A 24045-nucleotide genomic window follows, 5' to 3' on the forward strand; every position below is an offset into this window, starting at 1 on the left:
CCTTCAAGGGACTAAGTCCCTCTACTGATTTTGCACACCTTCCTATGGGAAATATCACTAAAGGATTTCAGTTTATTTCCAGTAAGGACAAAAAGAAAACTGCAGATTATCCTCATGCCTATGTATCCATCCAATGTCAAACCTTGAATAAAAATATAAGATTCATATCTACTAAAAATTCTGAGTCTTTCACAATACTATAATATTAATTTTTAACATTACTTAAAAATGCCACAGACACATTCAATATTACATGAAAGCCAGCTGACTGTAAATCATAATCTGGTAAGCACCAAAAGTCTCCACTAATTCTCCATTATTTTTTATTTCAGACCAACCTCTAAATGTCCTGGTTACCTGCAAATTATGTTAATAAATACGTAAAATGTAAAAACAAAAAAAAGTATCAAATTGAACTTTTCCTAAAGAAGCTCAAAGCTAAAAAACATTTGCCTTGGTCAGAAAACACACTGCCAAGAGAACCAAGTGCCTCCACAGAATTAAGTAAAAATTAATACTTCAATGTTTTTAAAGTAAGTCAGAATGCTCCTTATTTTTCTGCTTTTCTCTCCTATTTCTCATCATAATCCAGTATTTTAAATAAGGAAATATCTCAAAGATGAGCAAAGACGTGGTGGTCTCATTTAGTAGATGTAGCTCATTTTATGTTGGTAGAGAGAAAGAGAAAAGCCCTCTAGTGTACAATTCCTATAGCATGTTATGAGCCCATATTTGTGATGGGTTACAAAGGATTTCAGTCTGCCAAAGTTGCTTTGGACTACTGAAACTACACAGGCAGAACCACAGCAACACAAACTCTGCTACACTGATGTGTTTTATACAGTTCTGATTCAGTTTTACATTGGAAAGCAAATCTGCACTAGTGGTTCTGCTTCAGGGAGCAAACATCTCACAGAAACCACTGAGGTTATTCTGCAAGAGAAAAATCATCAGTGCAGGGGCATAGCCAGTAAAAATACAGACAATCCTTCAGCTCACCTGAGTGGAACCTCACACAAAGTATCAGGAAAATAAACTGCACCTTTATTTTGAAAATTTTCATATAAAACCTTGAATGTGTTCAGAGGAGGGCCACTGAAATGATCAGAGGTCTGGAGCACCTCCCCTATGAAGACAGGCTGAAGAATGTGGGGTTGTTCAGCCTAAAGAAGAGGAGGCTCCAAGGTGATCTTATGGTGGCTTTGAAATACCTGAAGGGAACCTACAAGAAAGCTGGGGTAGGGCTACTTACATGAGTGTGTAGCAACAGGGCAAAAGAAAACGGTTTCAAACTTAAAGAAGGGAGATTTAGGCTAGACATTAGGCAAAAATTCTCTCCTGTGAGGGTGGTGAGACACTGGCACAGGTTGCCCAAGGAAGTTGTGGCTGCCCCCTCCCTGGAAGAGTTCAAGGCCAGGTTGGATGGGGCCTTGAGCAACCTGGTCTGGTGGGAGGTGTCCCTGCCTATGCAGGGGGCTTGGAACTAGATGATCTTTAAGGTCCCTTCCAACCCAAACCATTCTATGATTCCACGATTTTAAGAGTACATAAAGGCAAAATTCAATTACGTGCTAGCTGTGAAATATCTGGAATGGAGGTGTACTTGGGTACATGAAAGCACATCACATGCAAATCAGGGAAAACTTTTTCTGGTAACAGGAGTCTTGGTTCACTCTCAATTTTTGCTAAAGGACAACTGTGTACAATACTTTACGCTTACTATTCTCTCAGACTTCTACATCCATCTTTTCAACTAAAACTACACTACAAAGTGGTCCAGCCACAGAGGATATAAGCCACACTTCTGAAGTGTGCACTGAAGAGACTAAAAACTCAGCTGTATATTGCTACAGAGCAGAGTGTAGGTTATTTCAGTAATTCACAGATGAGTGCAGTCTATCACCCTGATGAAGAGCCAACAGAAAAGTGATGTGACCCCTTCTACCAAAGAAAGGTTATTGCTACTGTCAACGGGGTCAGACATTCCATTAAAAGGCTTGGGCTTGATTACTAACCTTGTCTAAAAGTGACTCACACAATTTTATAAATAAATTGAAGAAATTATTATCTCATAAGACACCAGGCTTCAGTGCAAAGAGATAAAATAGGAAAGATCTGAACCATGCTTAACTCACTACACTTTCTTAATGTCATAATACAAAGGCAAGGGTAAGGAAGAATGAAAAAAAAAATCCTCTTGCTTTCCTTGTCAGAACACTGCAGGGGCTAATAGAGCTACCAATTGGACTCAGATGATGTGAAAAACATTTGATAAAATACATTACACCCCTGACCTTCAAGTTTCAATAAAGATTTGCTGTTTTAAAGCATCCAAAAAGCAAACACTCTTACTTTTAACATCTTCTAAGAAAATGTAGGTGGTAGCCACCATCCTCTCTCTCAGGATTCATTTCTTTCCCAAGTATGCAAGACACGTTTGTGCAACAAAACAACAATTTACTTCAGTTCTGCTTCAGAAACTGACTATAACACCTTGCCGTGTTCCAAAGATCTCTATACTGGCTCATTATAAGCTAAAAAGAATACAGTGAAGTACACCATTGTATTTGTAATTAATTCCATCTAGTTTCATCAGCTTTCATTTGAACATTTGAAATTATGAGATTTCTTATGTATACTGGCTTTGAAAATTGCACTAAGCAAGTGACTGCAGTACTTGTGATATTTCCATTTCCTTTAAATGAAATTAACATTTCTAGCTAGAGAATAATAGAGTAATAGTAATAGAGGTCTAGTTAGAGTAATCTTATCAAAAGCTTTTTGTTTGAACATAAAAAGAAATAGGCATTGCAAAACAGTAGCAAATCCCATGTAGAGAAGGGTAACTAGATATACCAAATTTTTAACAAAAATTAAAAATATATTTATGGTTCAGGATTCTTATGCTTCATGTTGTACTACTAAAGTCATCATCTAGAAACACTGAAACTCCTCACTGACGCCACTTTTTACCCCACTCAATATGTAAAGTACTAAACTCTCTCCCACCACCACCTCTCAGGGTCACGAGAGATCAGGGAATAAAGACTAACTTGAATATCATAGTAACATTAAAGATAAATGCCTCTGTCCTGTAATTGACTAGTAAAGCTATGCACTTCAACTGTAACTGGAAATCAGATTACACTCCTCTTTACCCTCTTTTCTACCGTACTTTACTAAACTTGCTGGAAGGTAACAACAAAAGTATATTTAAACTCCAACTCTATTATCTGACAGGGAGAAACTGGTCATGCAAACAGGCAAGGACAGAGGAACTAGTACAAGATAATGAGTTAAGAGCCCAGAAAAACACTGATATTAGTTCCAATGAAGAGCTAACAGTTTTGTGCAACTGTATGCACAATAAAGACAAAATATGCTAAGTAAACCATAGGTCTAAAGTTCCAGAGTGTGTATTTACTTAAAGTGATGGACCAAGTTGCAATTTCTCTTAACAGCTAAAACAATGAAAACAGCACAGAATTTCACTGATAAAATATTTACTAGCAGACACAAAATATTTACTGGCAGACACTGCCATTGGACCAGATTTTATACCCTTGACTTCCTGAGCAGCATATCATACCAGAACAGTTAAGCAGTTCAGGTATCTAACTTGAGGAATAAAATTCTCAACAGAGTAGCAACTAAGTAGTCCAACAATTTTGCTAGCATGCTGCTAAAACCAGCACTAAACCATGAACCTAAGCACCACATCTAAGCAACACTGAAGACACAGTATTCTGGCTGTGAATAATATATTCATTTAAAGATAAATTTTTAAACCAAATATTGTTTAACAGAAACAAGTTATAGACAGGAATAAAACTAACAGTAGCTGAAGAAAGAGGTTTTTAAGAAGGTAATTCACTTCTCTGTTAACGTTCTCTTTTGCCTTACTTACATAATCCATGTACAAAATTCTTTAAAAAAAGCATCAAGATAAAAATCGTAGAACACGTACGCAGTTTACTACCTCACCCAATCTGAACTGGTTTGCCCCTCTGCTCTTGAGAGACTACCTGGAGTTACTGCATCCAGCTCTGGAATCCTCAGCACAGGAAGGATATGGACCTGTTGAAGCAGGTCCACAAAAAATGATTTAGAGGACTGAAGCACTGAATCACCTCTCCTGTGAACGGTGTCTGAGGGAATTGGCATTGTTCAGCCTGGAGAAGAAGAGGCTCAAGGTGACCTTACTGCTACTTTTTGATACTTAAAGGGTCTGTAAGATAGGAGGGCACAGACTTTTTAGCAGGGCCTGTTGCAGCAGGACATGGGATAATGTTTTTAAACTAAAAGAGGATAGATTCAGACTACATATAAGACATTATTTACAATGAGTGGTAAAACACTGGAACAGGTTGCCCATAGGATGTAGATGCCCCATCCCTGGAAACATTCAAGGTCAGGTTGGATGTGGCTCTGAGCAACCTGATTTAGCTGAAGATGTCCCTGCCCAACAGAAGGGGATGGGACTAGATGGCCTTGAAAGGTCCCTTATGTCTCTAACCATCCTATGATTCCCTAAGCCAACACTTTAAAATACGATTTCCATTCTACTTCCAAACTGCATACACACACCCTCAAATATAATTGCCAAAAATAATTAGGCATATCAGACTATGTAAGGTAGGACTTCATCTAACACAGTGCAACCGTTAAAAGTCATATTTTGGAAGAGAAAAACATCCCCAAAGTTGGCTGACACAACACTTGAGTGTAATGGCACCAAAATTCAGTTGCACTTAGAGAAAAGCACTTGGTATCAACTCACAAACTAGTACTATGAAGTTTCATACACAAGGGATATAACCCTGTATTGTTATGCACATATGCAAAGACTAACATGAAGAATAATTTGTTAGCATGCAAAAATAGCATCACTTTTAAAAAACAATACCAATGGCATGTGTTCACAGAACTGCTTTACATATTAACATTTCCTCAGATGTATATCCTAACACACTCAAATGGAGAAGTGGGTAGAAATGGTGTATCGAAAACCTTCTCTTTGCAGAGAAATATTTAACAAAAGGACACCTATACTGTCAGTAACACCAAAGTTTTTCCTCTCCTCTACTTAAAGTTACAGCACATCTCATTTTGTCAGTTAAGGGGGAGAGGGGACAAGCAGGGAAGCAACTTGCATTCATGTAAACAAACAATAGCTAAGCAGAGCTCACCCTAGGACTCCCACCCTCTCTCCATGGGAATTAAAATTCCCTGAAATGTTTCGTATATTGAGCTATAACAAACAAGTCTTTGGAACTTAACAGATGAAGCATATATCTTCCTAAGGGAAACTAAAGACAAGTCCCCTGTGACCATACTCCCCATCCTGACCCTACATTCATTAAAGCAATTCATTGGCTGGTCCTTGTTTCAGTTAGATGCCCACCAGAACAGTAGCTGTCTGGACTGTAAGGAGGACTCCATTCTCTTTCCCATCCTCTTATCTCTCAGTACCAAGGTGTTTTTCAACATTATTTGTTAGAAAACCTCTCCAGAATAGCCAAGTGTTATCCATGGGAGCTTGCCTCATTATTTCTCAATACAGCATTAATTTGCTAGCTTGATACCATCTACCGTCCAATTATAATGTTAGCTATAAAACTGGACCAGATGAGTTTGCTTTTTAAAGTCTTCTTTAAAGTGAGGTGTTAGTCAAGCTGTTAGAGCATACAGGTACAAAATTTTATCTTTAGAATGCTGGTTCTGTAAACAGAAGGTCTTCCTTACACTTTATTAGCATCATGTAAACATCATCGATAAGCAGAAAATAATTGTTTTCCCATAACATGACTTAATCTGGAGGGACAAATCAATGTTATGAAAAAACTTAACTGAGTTTGCACACATTACCAATTTTTCCTTACTATGTATCAAAGCATAATAATAACCATCGTAAACACTTCCCATGCAATGTTAAAAAAAAAAAAGATTATGACTATTGCATATGACCAATTTACAACCTTACAAAAACTGCACTGAGAAACAGCTGTACACACACACACAAAAAGCCATAGATCTTTAAAATACAATATTGTTTTGGATCAAAAGTAAGTTGAATAAAAACAAAAGCAGTTGAGAACTGCCATTATGAGAACTTCAAGTGTTTTTGTTATCCAGCTTGGTGTCTTTACTGTATTTGTTGTCACAAGACACTTTACTATCTAGCTGTGCCTCATTCAACAATAATTCAAGATGGGTTTTTAAGAATATCAAAAAGCAATTTGAGAAGACTGTAACAACCTGGTTTTAGTCCATAGACTATTTCATCAATCTTTAGAGTCACAACATTGAGACTATTTTTAAATGTAACAAAAACATTTCAAAGTGTGAGAAATACCACACACACAGAATCAGGCTGAATCACCTATTTTAAGTATGTTTTTTGGAAACAATCTTACCTATTTTCATCCTATGGCTCTCAGCAGGAGCTAAAACCAAGATTTAGAACCCTTTGAAGTTTCATAGAAAAAGTAAGCTCAGCTGCACTAGACTTTACATTTACAACCTCAGCAGGGGAAAAAAAAAATTCTGCTAATTTGACAGTTGCCTCAAATGAAAAATTTCATAATATTTTGATTAGAAAAACAAAGCTTCCGTGACAGCATTCTGAAGTGAAATAGAATGGCTACACCTTCCTACTACCATCAACAATCAAAGGAGTCTCCCATCAACAAGGAGTCGAAAAAAAAAAATCAAAAAAAAAAAAATCAGAGTTCAGACTCCTTTAGGAGGTTCCAGGATCCTGGCTGAATGGCAGAATTCTTGCATCAACCTCAAAAGCTCATGTGGAAAAATTACTAAGAGAAAAAGAAATTAAAATAATAATATATGCTGGTTTGCTCATTTAAAGCTTAAACTCCCTCATCTCAATCCAAGATGGAAATTACTTAAGCAATTAAATCAGAGTTCTGCAACATGCCCTAAAAGGAAAAAAAAATTAGTAAAGCACTTTTTGAAAGCAAATATTTTTTGAGAACTGAAATGTGAAATTCTGCAAAGAAATAAAAGAAAATAGGTTTTCAATAAAGCTCACACTTTGAATTCAGATTCTAGTAAAATTCTAGATATAAACCAAGAAGGTCAAAGCATATCAACATAAATAACAACTGAAACTCAGTTTGACATAATGTTCTTACTAAGAAGACAGCCAGTCTTCACATACACTGTTTTAAGTCTCTGGGTTACAAGCTAAATGGAGGATGATAATTCATCTGAAATGAAACCTTTTTTACTTTCAATTGCATTGACCTGCAATAGCAGACAGTCCTGAACTGTTCTTAATTATACATAGACTTCAGTACAGGGCAGTTTTAAAAAGTAAATGATATGGACATGAGAGGATTTGGGTTTTTAAAATCCATTCAAAATAAAAACCTGTGTCCTGAAGGAACCCAGAGCATTAGTTCTACAATTAGACATATATAACTTTGACCAAGTAATAAAAATTAAATTATAGAACATAAGTATCAATTTGCAAACAGATTGCTGGTCTCAAGCACACAGGAGCTAAAAAGACAGGGGAGCAGATAACAGCCCTCAAAGAAAAAGTAGTAACTTACCAAATCAGTAAGGCTGCTGCATAAGACACGAAGTGTAATATGAAGTCATTACATGTTTAGTGTAAACTAAAATCTACTTTTAAGTTATCTATTACCTATTATCTTGTTCCAAAAAGTTCTAACTCCCCCTTCTGCCCCTCCAAAATATCGTAAGCCAAGGTAAACTAATTTAGCTAGCAGCCTAATACAAATGGGTCTTCTGAACTAAAGATTTCAGCAGACAAGTCCTTGCCTGGAGTTGTAGACAGGTATAATGAATCGACCACAATGACCTGTTGTAAGGAAACTGTAAATTCATATATGAACAAACAAGTTACTCTAGTAATTTGTATGAATACCTGAGAGGTTCAATGTTTTGGTAGAGATTTCATTTATTTATTAAAAGAAAAAGGCATGTGCTAATGAAAATTATTAGAACACTGCTTATCAATCTCCATCAAAAGCAAGACCATTTTCTTTGGGCGACTGCCATATTTATTTCCCTTCACATATGTTTTTAAATAAAGAATAAGGTTCTTGTATGGTGTCCCTTAAGAGCTGTCAAATATTGCAACAGAACAGCAGAACTATATATGTTTTAGCACAATCTCATAAATCCCTTTGGCTAAGTTTCTCTTCTATAAGCAAGACAAAGATCAGTTTACATTACAAGAAAGTTTAAAAACAAAGCTTCAAGACCTCCCACAGTATAATACACTGGTTTAAATTAGTATAAAATATTTAAACAAGGTCAGTGTTTCATTCATTCATTAAAGAATACATAGGGGATGGGGAGTGTGGGGGAGGGTGTGGCAAGAAAAAGCTACACCCTGTAATTTAAAGGCGACTGCACACTGATTATGTAAAGATAACTGCCTTGGCCTGTGACACATCAATCCTCAATATTAAATCCTGCTTTATCAAAAGAAGAGTCAGTGACCCTTAACTTCCACCTGGAAACTCTCTCATCAAAGGTTTTGGTTTAAAATAACCATTCTTGCCAAACAACAATTTTCTTCTTAGTGTAGAGTCTGCAGACCACTCCTCTAGAACATCCTGTCACCACATACTGCACCTGCAAGGGCTGAATCACCAAATGGAAGCAGAACTATAGTTAGTAATATATAGTTTATCTAGTTCAGAGATAAAAAAGCCACAACTAATGGGCTTCTATCCCCCACATAGCTACCAGTTTTCTCCATGGCTTTTGGTAAACATGATTTCACTGTGAAGGTTTATCTATCCTAAAAAAAATTGGGGTTTACTATGCGTTACCACAAGAAAGAATTAAGTTTATATTTCATACTCAGAAAACTACATAAAATTTTCAGAGGGAAGGCAACGAGCCTTTGACTCAAAAGATTTCTAAAACAAAATATAGAACTGCCTGATGAATCTTAGGATGAATCTTAGTTGTTCACAGATGACCAATTGTTTAAAATTAAATTTCAATTTTTGCCAGTTTTCTGTAATTTCTAACATCTAACAAATTACTTTTTTATTATCCCTATTTATTACAAAATATTTCCTGTGCACTCCACAGACAAGCAGATCTGTGTGATATAAACAAATGCTTTGGTATTAAAGACTAGACTAAGACTACTTCCTAATTTCACACAAAGCATGGAAAAAACCCCTAACAACTAGTAAGCAAAAGAGTACTCATAGTTTCCTTCATTAACAAAGGAAAATGTAATTCATGCCAACAAATTGAGATATTCAAAATTTCCTATGTAAGCAGTTCTCAGAACTCTAATATTATATGACCCAACATTACTACTGATGCAGAGTACTTTGTCTACAAATATGGCAATCCTTGTGTTACAAAAATCTGGACCTCCAATAACTTTGAGGATCAAATTTAATGCATGTATAGCTGGATTTACAAGTGCGTCATTTTGTAATTTCTCTTTGAAGATGAGTCTTACTCATCTTAAGTTGCCAAGTTTCACATATTTCACATCTTATGAACTCAGTTTGGCTGAAAAAAAAAAGGATGAAGTAATGCTCTGTGCACTCAAAAGGATTAAAATTTGATGTGACTAAAGCAAACAGCAGCTAACAATCTTCTAAAGCATTTCACACTGAAAAGTTGATCTGACTTCATAAAGAAGAGCATGTATGCAAAATCCCATGCTCTGAGAAGTACTGCAACTGGAGTTCTTCAATATGTAACAGAATAGTTTTTTGCAACTTTTAAAAAAATTTGACACGTGTGAAATAACTCAAGCACTTTGAATAAATGAGTTTGATGCATCACTAAAGACAAGTGATAGCACAGCCCCAGAAGTGATCAGCACCAGTAAAAGATAAATGTACAAAGAAGTCATGTGCTATTTGGCCTCCACTCCTCTCATAATTTTCAAGTTTCACAATTCTCATAGCATCACTAAGACGTTAAAACTGTCATTGTGTGTGCAGAAAATTCTCTGTTCTCTAAGCTACAAGACTCTGTTTTGATGTGCATTTCTTTATACATGCCAGCAAGGCTTGAACCAAGAGGCACTTCAAACCAGGTTATGACCTGGAATTCAGAAATCCAGCAAGTAAACTCTAGGTCAGAACAAGAGAGGTGGGATGGGAACTAATTTTGAAATCTATGCTCAGTACATCCTCTAAATTACTTTAGCTTTTACTCGTAATAAAAAAAATTGATACTACCATAAAGAAGCCATGGTCAGGATGACAGCTGTTCACTGAGCAGAGTATAAAACAGGACTAACAACTCTCAAGAACTGAGTGGTCCAGGAAAGAGGAAAAAGGCTCAGTAATTCTTGGCTCTGTGGTGGACTATGGGCAAATGACAGCTGCTTGGAAACTGAAGCATAACTCTGTAAGGAGAATGAAGGCAAGAAAAAAGACAGCCAAGGCAAGTGGTAGAACCTCAACAACCCTCCTGTAAGCCATGGAGAATTGCTGCTGGTCAGCAGGCTCATCACAACTCAAGCCAGAGCTATGCAACTGCTAAGTCAAGCATGCACTCCCCCTTTTTAAGTAAAAGGCAAGAAGCTTAAACAAAAAGCAGAACAAAACACAAAATTCCACAAAACAGACAACTACAGCAACAAAAAGACCCACCCCTTAAAAACTTAACAGATTATTTCTTCTTCAGCATAGGAAACTCTGACTCCTCACAATTCTGCACCACTTAAGGATTTTAGATATTCCAGATTAACAGGTTTTACTTTGGGAGAATCTCAATGTTTTTCAGCATTCCGGAGAAAAATAAGGGGAACAAAAATTAAGAGATCAGAAACTAACTTTTTATGATTGTCAAGTATCAAAGCAGGAAAATGTGAATGATTAATGCTTATGAGGAAATGCTAACCCTAATGTTGACAACTTCCCATAACATATTTTTATCAGCTGAATGAGTTTTAAAAAAGACTCAAGAAAATTAATAATTTATGTTAATGAGAGAGCTATTCTTTTTAGAATTTATAGTTTACAGACTGACAACGAAAACCCATTAACTTCACAAGTCTCTTGAGTATTTTTAGCTTTACAGATCTAACTTTGTAGTATTTTTTAGCCATGTCCCATGCAATTTAAAAAAAAGTTCTTCTGGTTAACATAATATTAAATCTCCTACTACCCCAAAGAAAAAAAATTATATATAGCCCAGAAGAACTTATTCAAAATAACTTTCATCATATCCAGAGAGAAAGCATTTTCACATCTAATAATTTTTAATCTCATATTTTACAGTGCAAATATCTTTAAAGTGGAAAGTAACTACTGGTCTCACCACATGACACAACATCTATCAAGTACGGTACTTTGATTTTCTTTGTTCATATCCATTATATAGTTGAATAGTGAGGAAAAAATCATAATTAAGTTTATTACCAAGAATGTTATGCTCTATGTTTTTAGCAGTCTGATCACAGGATTTGACACTTAAGTTTATTTATTATTCCTGTACTCTCCTGTAGTCAAGACTTCTGACATGTTAACACATATTTATATAATAAATTAGTAGGGCTTCACTCAACTGGAAATACATTCTCATACCCTTAATTGAACTAAATCTCTCTCTGAAGTTCTTCCCTAGTGTTACTGCAGTTGTGTAAGTTACATATTCTGAAATACATAACAAGGACTTAGGTGGGACTATCACCTATCAACACATCAGCAAAATGAGCTGATATTTTATCCTCACATATTAAATGGAAGAAACCAGAATGCTATCTTTTTGACCACTGGGTGCCACTCTTGTGCTGCACAAAATAAACTTCATGGCACTAACAGTTTTCTCAGTTTGGGGAGTTATTTTCCAGCTTTAACCAACTCTTCTGAAGTGGTAGGAAAATATACAAGAAATTTTACACGTTTCTTTGGAAAATTCTTCACTGTGGCTTCTAGCCCCAAGAATGCTATTTTGAGAGAAGACTAGCACACATATATCCTTATGGTATAAGAAGAAGCTTTTTTGATGAAGCTATGTAATCAACCAGTTATGCTATGTCTAAATCCTAACATTCAAAGGAACAGGTATTTATTGCAAAGTGTAGCCCAATAGCACTGTATTGCCATTGCTAGTAACAGCTTCATATTCAGTTTGCAAGACCTCAAGGCTGAGGCTTTGAGCAAGGTTGTCAGGCTTGCTCTGTCAGAGCTTCTCTTGACCTGCCTGAAGTCCTCCTTTAATAACTTGGTACAGCTCTTAACAGCAATTTTTATAACTGACAGGTACCTAGAGCTAGAGCTAACTTGCTTTACATTTGCTGATCTTTACTTGTACAGTACAACAAGGCATTACTCTATGTAGAATTAGACATTTATGGCTAACATGGTGTAGTATATACAAATCCAGGCCTGGTTCCTAGCAGACACCTTGAGACATGGAAACACAAGATGTGGCACATAAAGGTACAAGCATGACATGCCAAGAGATGGAGGTACAGGCCTGGCACTAGAAACTCCTGTGCTAGAAACCATTTGCCAATGGTCAGATGGACAAAACTAGTGTTAGGCATAACAAAAAGAATGAGGAAAATATGATCTAAAATGTTCAAAAGGCATCATATATGGTAAATTTGGCTATAACATGGATGTTAACAGGCCTAAAAATGACCCCAATATATCTCAGGGCAAGGAAGAAGCAGCCATCAACATGAACTTCAAATCCACCCAGCAAGAATCAAGATACTGACAACTCACTGCTTGACCAACACTGACCTCCAGACACAGAGAAGCAGGTGAAAAAAAGAGGTTTAGAAACTAAGAAGTGTATGTACAATAAAAAAAAAGTAAAACAGCTTTTATTAAAACTTTTTCTGTATAGACATACTCTTTCCACAATAATTAATTTTGAACTAATAGTGATTCTTAGATTAGACTGTTAATATAGTTCAGTTTTATCAACAATTAATTTTTGTTTAAGGTGAGTGTCATGACTGCCCATAAATTTTGCATGTTAACATTATGCTGTGCACTTTACCATATAAAATAATCCCATATCAAACATAATTGCAGGCATGTGTATTACAGCCTTGCTGTTTAATACTGTTCCTTAAACTTCTAAGATGAAAACCCAAGGTACAGACTAAGTGCTCATAAATTAATGATGTATGAAGGAAATACCTACTTCTCAGACTAATTAAGAAAAGAGAGAGTTCAGAACAAGGCTATGGTGAACTTTGTAATTCCATTATCCACCTCAGCAGCCTCTGAAATGGTGAAGGTATCTTTCCCTTGTATTGTGGCCCCAGACTACTGCAGTCACAAAGCAAATATAAGATCAAAGAATTCTCTGAAGCCAAGTAAAAAGTGTGACTAGTCAGGGAGATGCAAGCTAACATCCTAAAGAGGCTATCATTATGCCTCCTAGTCTCACTAACTAAATACTAAAACAGATACATTAATGTCATACCATTTAATTTGTATTTCAAACAGTGTAGCTAGAAGACACTTTTTCACTATTGTGTCTACAACAGATGTCCTTTTCCACAACACTGTCATTTTATGGCTGTGCTCTACTAACTGGTTTTGATAACAGAAAAAATGCCCTAAACAGTTCCAGCCTATGTGTGGCACTTCTGTAAAGTCTCACAAAATACCTGTAGTCATGCTGCCGACTCATAGGATGATCATCCCTTGGCCATCTGTATCCTGATTCATCCTGCAAAACACACATGCAAAACAACAGTGTGAAGTGTATCTTAACATCAGATGTGAGGTCCAGTTAGTTGCCAAATAGTACTTATTTACTGCAAAATCAAAGCATTTCATGATCTAAAAGAAAGCAGTAATCATTCAGAGCAAGGTTCCTCTCAATTTATTCACTCTACCCCGTTCCTCTCTTCTTCCTCTATCAATATTAAAGACAGCAATTTCAAAGTGCTGTGCAAAATACAAAAACTACAAAAATTTCCAAAGTAGGTGCATGGACTCTAGCTTAAAAAACAATATTTTCCTAATTGAAATGTAAATTATCATCACTAGCTTGAAATTACAGAATTTCAAACAGCTGGGCTGAAGGAGGAAAACTTTCAAAGGGACCATAAATTTTGTATTTAAGTGTAACTACTGGGGAAAAAAATGCATTCAATTTCATGACAGAATGTCAAAAGCAAACAACTGGGCAAATCAGAAGGATAGATAAACAACATTCAACAAGTTTCATGTGAAAGGGCTTATTAAGTAGTAAGATTTTGCTATAGTTCTTCTAGTCATCAAGATAACTTTGCACTGCTTTACAGAGAGGACATCTTGCCACTTCTGTTTTCCCAGTTCAAATTCTGAGCCTTCCAGAACTGGACAAGGCTCTTTTCTATGTCAACAGAGTGCAAACATTATAAACACAAGTCTTAGAAGCATGGTAACTACAAAAAAAAGCATAATGTAAAAAAACACAAGTTATTTTCTTTCTGTTCGTTCCATTTCAGTTCAGAAGAAGAAAAGTAACATCAGTGCTCTGAAACAATATTTTAACTGTTCAGTATCCAAGTATTAATGGTCAGATAAACAACATAAGCACGTGAGAAGAATCACCTTACGCACACCCCGGTGGGGAGGGCCACTTCTTCGGTTGTGGGCAAAACTGCGACCCTCCTCGTAGTCTCTGTACTCAGGGTGACTGTAACCATCATACCGACTGTAATTCCCATCCCCAGGTCTTTCAAGCAGTGGTGGTTTCTTGGGCACAACATTTACAACTCTATGGTAATCATCCTAAACCACAAAACAAACAAAATCATATTGCTTTCAACAGATGGAAATACATTGTGGAAAGACAAAAGTAAAACCAAGTTATATCTAGATATGGGTCTATAACAATCTTAAAGCTGAAATAGCACAAGGGAACAACCAACATTAAAAATCATGCCAGTCTGACAGTGCAATAATTTAGTCAATCTATTTGGACACCACTCAGATGCAATCCTTAGGCATTAAAAGCTTATGTACAGAGAACAAATTTTCAACATAGTTTAAGGTTCTTTTGAAAGTTTAAAGCAGCAGCGCTAGCTAATTTCTAAGCATCAGCTACTTTCTTTTTTTAAGCGTTAGCTATATGTATTTCTCAGAGACTTCTATTTTAATTTAGGAATACAATACAGATAGTTAAACCTGTAATGCCTGTAAAACTAAGAGCCCATCTGAAAATACTATCAATTTGCTTCATGTCACAAAATCACAGAATGATTCTGGCTTAAAGGGACCTTTAAGATCATCTAGTACAAAGCTAAATGATGTCCCTTAAGCAACACATCCTGCACCTGTTTTAAACATTTGCAGGGATGGTGATTCAAAAACATCCCTGGGCAGCCTGTTCCAGTGTTTAATAACCCTTTCAGTGAAGAAGTTTCTTCTAATATCCAATCTAAGCCTCCCCAGGCACAACCTGAGACCATTTCCTCTTGTCCTATCACTTGTTACTAGGGAGAAGAGATGGGCCCTCACCTCACTATACCCTCCTTTCAGGTGGTTGTGGAGAGAGATGAGGTCTCCCCTCAGTCTCCTTTTCTCTAAACTAAGCACCAACAGCTTTGGTGATGTCAATTACATCCTCCATACTGTGGAGGTTACAGTGAAGACAGTGCTTGCTTCAGAATCTGAACAGATAAACACCCTCAATATAATGCAGTAAGTGATCTGGGGATTCAAGTGACAGAGTTTTAAAACTTGCCCTTTATTTTAATGGAAGTTTTAGATAGCTTCTTGCTAGAATGCAAAACTGATTTATTTTATTTCTTTCAAATAAAATGTCATACACCATTTACCAATTAAAGAAATCCTTTGTTTATTAAGCAAAATTGCACAGTTGCAAAAGATACAAATTCCATTTCCTAGAACCAAGAGACATGCAGAAACAGTGTTACAAGAAAGCTCAAGGTGAACCCACCTACAGTTACTTGTGCTGACCGCTTGCAACTTCATGTTGTTTACCAGGACTGAAAGCATTTATTTCAACTGCAATCTATATCTGATATATAATTATGACCTGGTTTAGATTAGGACAATTCTCTTGCTCTCTCCAACAAGAGATAGTTCATTCTGTGTCATTGGCACGAGTCACTTTCAACATACTGACCTATCAGCAAATGCTAAGCACATTCCTAGCTTGAATAAAGTAATTTCATTTTACTGGTCTAGTCAAAAGTAAGTCAGATCTCTACATGTGGATACAGATGAAATGGCACAGGCTCAGGAAGGGCAGGAATTGACAGCCAACTATCCTAAATCAGCAAAACTGCACAAGATGTAGGTTCATATCCATCTTTCAGTAAGGCTCTTGGTTTGGCCAACTACTGGGGGTGTTGTTTTGGTGAAGATGGACAGTACTGATTGTGATAAATGAGTGTATTTTGCTAGTCTTATCATCCTCATTACCAAGCACATCTAACATAAAGCTGGCACTGAACTCTTGCACTACAAGCAATAAGTACATCACAACTTTTAAATGTTGAAGTAATTTTTCATAATGCACATGACATGCATTGTTCTTTGGACAGCCTAAAAAACTAAAATAATTTAGGAATGTCACTGTTGCAATGGTTAAATTACATTAGCAATGTGTTAGTCAAGTCAAATGTTGATAAAAAAAAATAAAAATCTGTGAAAACACATTCTGTTTTACCTCATGTCCTATTTCTGGTAAACATTTTGAAGAAGTAGCTGACTAAATACCCTGTGCAAACTTATCTGATTTTCAGTTTGCTGAAAATGCAGAAATTTTGTTGTTGCCTCTAGAGTTAAGAATGTCACACACAAACCAAACACTAATACATTACTGAACAGAGCAGGCTACATAACTAGTTACAAAGTTACCAACACTGTCATGTATCCAAAACAACAAACTGAAAAATACAGTAGAGGGAAGCCAGAAAGTATGCTGAGTCAGCTGTGCTATTATTACAGCACTTATAAGAATTAAAAGCCAGGTAACAGGCATGTGTACCTGAAATTTTATTTTGCCCAATGTACCTTGCACAGCATGTAAACAGAAATATCAAAAAGTACTCTTAATTTAAAGTGTAATAGCTCAAAAGATACAGCTACAACCTTACAACCTTTTTTATTTCTAATTAAAAGACATCAGACACAGAAGGAAAAAAATTTTTTTAAAAGTTACCCAATTCTTTGGCACAGAGATTTTTCTAAAAGCATTCTCAAGTTACTCTATAGCAAAGTAAGCATAGTTGTTGCATTTGCTTTTACAAGCATAAAACACAGTAGAAATCTCCATGCCTACAAAGTGTATTTCCATCACCACTTCTTGAAAAGCGTTTTGTTTACAAGGCTCTAAAACACAATTTCTTCAGCAAAGATATATTTTCAATATTATAAACATTTCCTTCGACACTTTAAGCATCATTATAAAAAAACTGCACTAGTGATGAGAACAATACTGGAAGTAGTAATTTTACCATGTCAAATCACTTCAGAAATATATTAACATACATACAAAAGAAAAAACCAACCTTGGGGAGAAATATAACATAGTATGACCATTGATCCTCTGTAAGCTATTAAAAATCCCATTTAATTACACAACAAATTACATCCAAGAATATATTTATCAAAATAAAAATATTAAAAAACATTTTCAACAGATTTGAAAACAAAATAATAATTTAGCTTTGTAGGCACCTCACTGTTTCTGTGCAGATGCATTTGCTAGCTTGTTGGCTTAAATGAAAGAGAAAAGATGAGAACTTGGGGTACACAAGAAAATTAATATATGTACATAAATCCAGCCCTTATAGTCACAGTATAAATGTATAGTATAATGGTATAATGCCAAAGAAATACACTGTGTACTTACATCAGGATGAACCCTTGGAGGGAGACGTTCTCTTGGAACTCTTTCATAGTCATAGCGCCCTTCAGACCACATCTCATCTCTTCTATATGCCACTAAAACCATAAGAATCCCATCAGCCAAAATCAGATTCATCACAAGTAGATAAAAGGGCATAGAAATAAAAGCCCCCAGATATAATTTATTATACACAAACCCAGTCCACACACTTTCACTTTGAACTAGCCCTTTTAAAAGTATCTCTATCTAGTTTCAGAAAGTAATTAATGAACTTTGAGCAAAAATAACTCACAGGATGTGTAAGAAAAACTGAACAACTGAAAATTAGCTCAGTATAATCAGCATAATTACAGGACTCACAGATACTACCAGCTCTACTGAAATATATGCACATTGCAAGTACCAGCTGTTCATAAAAATTCATATACACATACCTTATAGCAATGTTTATATTGGTCTGCTAAAAATAGTGGCCTGCTTTTTTTAAAAAAAAAAGAGTTCAACTCCTATTTATTACATTGAAGAATTTCTACTTGATAAAATAACATAACATAGCAAAGATTGAATTATTTTATCATCTCAACCATCCAGAAAGAAGTTAAACCAGAGCACATCACTCAGTTACTACAAAGCTCTGAATTTTCAATATGTGGATGGAATGTATTCTTCATATGACAATTTTCCCTGTTCTAAATTAGGAGCCAGTGGGCCAAAAAAAATCTTCTTTCCAAAGAAAGGTGATTTTCAGAGTTAAAATTAGTAATTAAATATAGGTGGATATAAACCATCACCATAAGAGACTCTAGTCATGCTGTGTTAGGGAAAACAAGCTTGAGCACCCGAAACCTTTCTGATTATTATAAAGATGACAAATGCTATACTATACATAGTTGAAAATAGAGAAGAAATGGCTAGAATTAAATTTTTCAAAGTTTCCCTTTACAATGGTAGTTCTAGCTATTAAAATAGTAAGAAAAAGAAACAGCAGGACATATTCAGAAAGAGAAATATGTATCATCTACTTTCACAAAACAAAACAACAACTGGAAATAGACTTCAGAAGCCAAAAATATTGACTATTACAGTTTTTAAGAGTCAACATGACAAAGGGTTGATACCTGTGAACAAGATCTAGCACTAAGACAGATATATATTTCTGTGGAAAAAAACCCAACATTTGTATACATACTTTTCTGTCAGTTTTAGCAACTCTGCTTCTGAAGACCCATTCAATAACCTATATAAAAAAAAACACAACCTGAAGTTAGCAAAAAAATTAATATATATCCATAAGTACAGTCTTTCCTTTGAGTAAAGCAGACATTTAAAATCTAAATCTTTCAACAGCTCATTACCCATGACCTGTCTGGATTAATACAGAGTAATTCACTATACTAGATCAAGAAAGAATATGACCTACTCAGCAGAATTCACCACATGAAAAAAAATTCCTGTGACAAATTATTACAGATACAACACCTTCCTAATACGATCTTGAGCTTTCTTCCCATTATATCATCATTCACTATCTCACGGCTCAGTTTTTCTTCCATGTTAGCAAAAGCCTTTGAAAACTATTGTAACTGCTTTCTTGAAAACACTCAGTAAAATATGTAATCATGTATATAATATATTCACCTGCATTTATTTAACTTTCTTCCAATAACATTAAGTAAAGAAAAATAAGCTGGATTTGATGAGAAGCTAAAAGTTTGATTTAACAAAGGCTTTTTGTTTGGTAACACATAATAAAACCTGATGAAGTAGCCCTATCCTCAACTGTAATAAACCTTTATGTTCAGAGATTTGGACTCTACCATTTATACAAATGAATCAGAGTATCACTTCAAAATGTTGTTCCATTTTATTGTAGACTTGACCTTGAGTATGTTCCACAGCCAAGACACAGGACCAGTCTGACGTAGTCACAGATTATAAATCAAAAGAGGACAAACCTACAGAGTCCGATTGGTCCTGATCTTGGTAAGGATGAGTTAAGAGGGTATTGCAGTCCCTGCCCTCCCCAGTTTGCTGCACATAACAGTTACTACTGCTATAATCATTGCTCATATTGTGTTTGTTGGTCGGGCATATCCAGCACCTTCCTGGCACTTTCACAGCAACAGCTTGCACTTCTCTTCACACTCTTTCTACTTCAGGAAGTTTTCCTAAAGCCTTAAAAATTCACACCATGAGCTGGTTACATATGCACTAACTATTCTGAGGCCAACCCCATGCCCTCTCCTTCCCATGTTACCATGGGAACGCTCCACCTGCTCTTACACTGTCCCCACAGTCCTCTCTTCTTTGTACCTAGAGCAGCACCTGAATATTCCTGTGTTCTTCATGTGCTGGCAAGGACAAATGTAGCCAAGCAAGACAAAATCATCAGACTGGAACAGTTTTGTCCATACCCAGCTCCTGCAGCACCTGCTCCCACCCTGCTCCTCCTCAGCCCACCCACTTCACACATGCCCATACACTTTGGTACCTGAAGACAAGGCTCATTCAGTTTTCAGACCAACACCAAATATCAGAAGCTGGATTGATGTGAGGTTTTCAATCTAAGTTTTTGCATTTTAACAAACACAGTTGTTTCTGTGCCCTGCTGCCTGCAGTAGTTACTGAAACTGTGAACCAAACAACATTCAAAAAGCACATTTTGGATAAGCACCCCTGAAGATAGGTGCAAGCCTAAACACCATGCTGTTCCATCATTCATGTACACACTCTCTTCTACTATCAAGCATCAAGGCTGATAAAAACATTCCCACTTTTATTACTGTTCACAGACCTCATTGAAACTAAAAAGAATTATCAAAACAAAAAATTAAGCTGGAAAAAAGTAGAGATATGCTATCACAAAAGAAGAGACTTCAGGGGAAAAAAACCACAATTACATCACACAAGGAGCAAGCGTGAAGGGAGAAGAAAAATCTCAGGAGCGAGACTATTTCGTATTTAGAGGAATGAAGTAAAGAAAATTAATCAGGTAGAATCAGCTATAAAGTACATGGTTCAAAACACTGGTAAGGAAAAGCAAGTAGAAGACCAATCTTATAAAGAAGACTAAACAGAAAAATTTTAGCTGGGACCTATGAGATAAAGTATAAATGCATATGAATATACCAGAAATTAAAAAAAAAAAAAAAAAAAATGTTTAAAGGGAGGAAAGCACATTTCCCAGCATTTTGAGCACATTTCATGTGTTTCCATACAAAAGAAAATCCATTTCTTAAACAATGTGACCTAATACAGCTTTAATAACAACCATGAAGACATTAAACTCTTATGAGCAATATGACTTGAGACCAGACTTCGAAGTTTACTATGCTGTATTCAGATTCATCTTTCTCTTGGCAGTTTTCCTAAAAGAGAAATTTAAAAAAATATATCTAGTTTTGTTTCACAGCTAACACCATCACTCATATTGACTATCCTCTATCAACATATACAGCAAAAGCAGTTGTTTTTTGTAATATCATGACAAATAATCACTTGCTATACTAATTTAAACAACTTTTTCCTATTTTTAATGAGAAGTGATCATTTTCCCTAAAGCAGGGTCTTTATTTTCTTAAATAAAGCCACTTCAACATAAACATAAGCCATTCTATTAATGCAGCAGAAGCTACTCCACTGTGTCCAGGTGCCAAAAATGGCTTTGCTCCAAATATCATAGCACTATCATAGAATCATAGAATTGGCTGGGTTGGAAGAGACCTCAGAGATCATCAAGTCCAACCCTTGATCCACTACTGCTGCAGTTACCAGACCATGGCACTGAGTGCCACATCCAGTCTCTTTTTAAATATCTCCAGGGATGGAGAATCCACCACTTCCCTGGGCAGCCCATTCCAATGCCTGATCACCCTCTCAGTAAAGAAATTCTTTCTAATGTCCAACCCAAACCTCCCCCAGCACAACTTGAGACCGTGCCCTCTTGTCTTGTTGAGAGTTGCCTGGGAAAAGAGACCAACACCCCCCTGGCTCCAACCTCCTTTCAGGGAGTTGTAGAGAGTGATGAGGTCTCCCCTGAGCCTCCTCTTCTCCAGGTTGAACAGCCCCAGCTCCCTCAGCCTCTCCTCATAGGATCTGTGCTCGAGTCCCTTCACCAGCCTGGTTGCCCTCCTTTGGACCTGCTCCAGGACCTCAATCTCCTTCCTGAGCTGAGGGGCCCAGAACTGGACACAGGACTCGAGGTGTGGCCTCACCAGCGCTGAGTACAGGGGCAGAATCCCTTCCCTGGACCTGCTGGCCACGCTGCTCCTGATACAGGCCAGGATGCCATTGGCCTTCTTGGCCACCTGGGCACACTGCTGGCTCATGTTCAGCTTCCTGTCAATCCAGACTCCCAGGTCCCTCTCTGTCTGGCTGCTCTCCAGCCACTCTGTGCCCAGGATCTGTGTTATCCAGTGTGTGCTATCAAATGTCTGCAGAATCTATGTTTTTGTGTCAAACACATACAGCTTTGTAACTCAGATGGCTACATCTTGCCATACGTGGACAAAGTATAATAGCAATGCTGTGCTGTAGGTGCAGAGGCAGGCAGCTGCAGTGTCTCTGGTGCTCCTGGGATATTACTGTTCAAAACAGCAGAGATTGACAAACATGGGCCAGCTGTCAAAAAAAAGCTTACATTCTTTTGTATGAGTAAGTTGTAGGAAAAATATTTAAACAACTATAGCTTTTTAGAAATGTCATGAACAAGTTTGCTACTTTGAGGACGTAAAGAAGGATAGAAACCACTGCATTTTCTTCCAAAAATTAGAATCTGTATTTGACAATGCTTCAGAGATATTCCAGTATCTGTTACCTAGACAGGAGGCAAGACAGATAAAACCAAATTTTGGGAGGGAGGGGAGAAAACAAACTTTCAACCCCTCTCCTCAGACTTGGAAGAAAACACTTAATAGATATAGTCTTCTATTGGCAAGATGAAAAAGCATAAGCAGAAGGAAAAAATCCACCACAATTCATAAAATATTGAGAGGAAGGAAAAAACAGTGATATAAAATGAAATTATCTCTTCCTATGTTAAGCTATAAGATTTTCAAGAGCAATTAGAAGCATGACAGTAATAAGTCTAAGCATATTCAAACCAGATGCTTCCAGTCTTTCCTGACCTGTTTACAATAATTTTGAATTAAAATATATTATAAAAAAAAGAAAAAAAGAAAAAAGGAATATTTGAGAAAGCACTGATCACAGAAATTAATTCCCACCTGAAAAGGGAAAAAAGCCATAAATGCGTAAGCTGAATAAAATTACTAATAGCAGAAGCATTCTGGTGAGGATTTACAATACCACTGGTTCTTTTTTCTCAGCAAATCATTCTCATATATCACTGGAAGCAAGAAAAATGGAGGCAATGTGTTGGGGGATACAGTAGCACAATGACTAATGAATTAGCACTTATCTTTGCCTGAAACACCTGCAGCCAGCAACATCCCATCCTTCACCAGTGTCAGTGCTACAAAAAGAATACTCTACCAGCCTGCCATGGAGCTGCTACCCCAGCAGTGCCAATGCAAACAACTGTCTGGATCTCTGTCTCCACTGTGACTTTTTGTCTTGCAGCACCAACACTTTGACAAGTACATCAGCTCACCATCCCGTTGCTGTAATAGGTCAAAATTTCAATGCTTTCAAATGTTTACACTTGAAAATACCACACAGCTTTCAATAATTCAACCACGGAAATGTAATATATCAAACCCTACTCATTGCTAGCACAGATTCTGTGGGTTTCCACATTTTTTTCGTGTATTTCTGACAGCCTTTGTTCCCAAAAACTGCCTGACAAAGAATTATTATAAGACTATCCATAACAACTCTAAAGAGTAGTACTTAAGGAATATGAGTAAGAACAAAGAACTACAGCGAGCAGACCTAGGGTGTTTAAATACTAATAAAGACTTTAAAGTTATTACAGAACATCCTATTATTAAGTTAAGAATAAAGATTTGTTCTACTATTCTTAAGGAAATCAACTAAGTGACACAGTCACGTCTTCCTTATCCCTCTGGGAATGTCAAGATACCGATGCTGCACCATCATACCCACAAGACACTTTGAAGATGCTTAAAGTGCTTTGTATAACCTCCTGACATTCATTATTGCTTATTACAATTTTAAATAACTTTCTGAAGGACGCAGGAGTAGTAACACCTTTCATATAACATAAAAAAATAATAACTGAAAATCAAAATCTGTCACGTG

At 36.4% G+C, this 24045-nt stretch overlaps 1 protein-coding gene across 6 annotated transcripts in view; it reads right to left on the reverse strand.

Annotated features, from left to right (window-relative positions):
* PPHLN1 (periphilin 1) overlaps positions 1-24045 on the reverse strand; it is a 66590-nt gene that overhangs the window by 41876 nt on the left and 669 nt on the right. For all 6 annotated transcript variants that reach the window (XM_071733586.1, XM_071733589.1, XM_071733587.1 and 3 more), the window contains exons 2-5: positions 19013-19060; positions 17827-17918; positions 14553-14732; positions 13619-13680 (exon numbers count right to left, since the gene is read on the reverse strand). In XM_071733586.1, coding sequence (XP_071589687.1) covers positions 13619-13680; positions 14553-14732; positions 17827-17918; position 19013 — 335 coding nt within the window. In that variant the 5' untranslated portion in view covers positions 19014-19060. The remainder of the gene's footprint in view (positions 1-13618; positions 13681-14552; positions 14733-17826; positions 17919-19012; positions 19061-24045) is intronic.

The sequence above is a fragment of the Heliangelus exortis genome, chromosome 1 (genome assembly GCF_036169615.1).
Source record: "Heliangelus exortis chromosome 1, bHelExo1.hap1, whole genome shotgun sequence".
NCBI lineage: Eukaryota > Metazoa > Chordata > Aves > Apodiformes > Trochilidae > Heliangelus > Heliangelus exortis.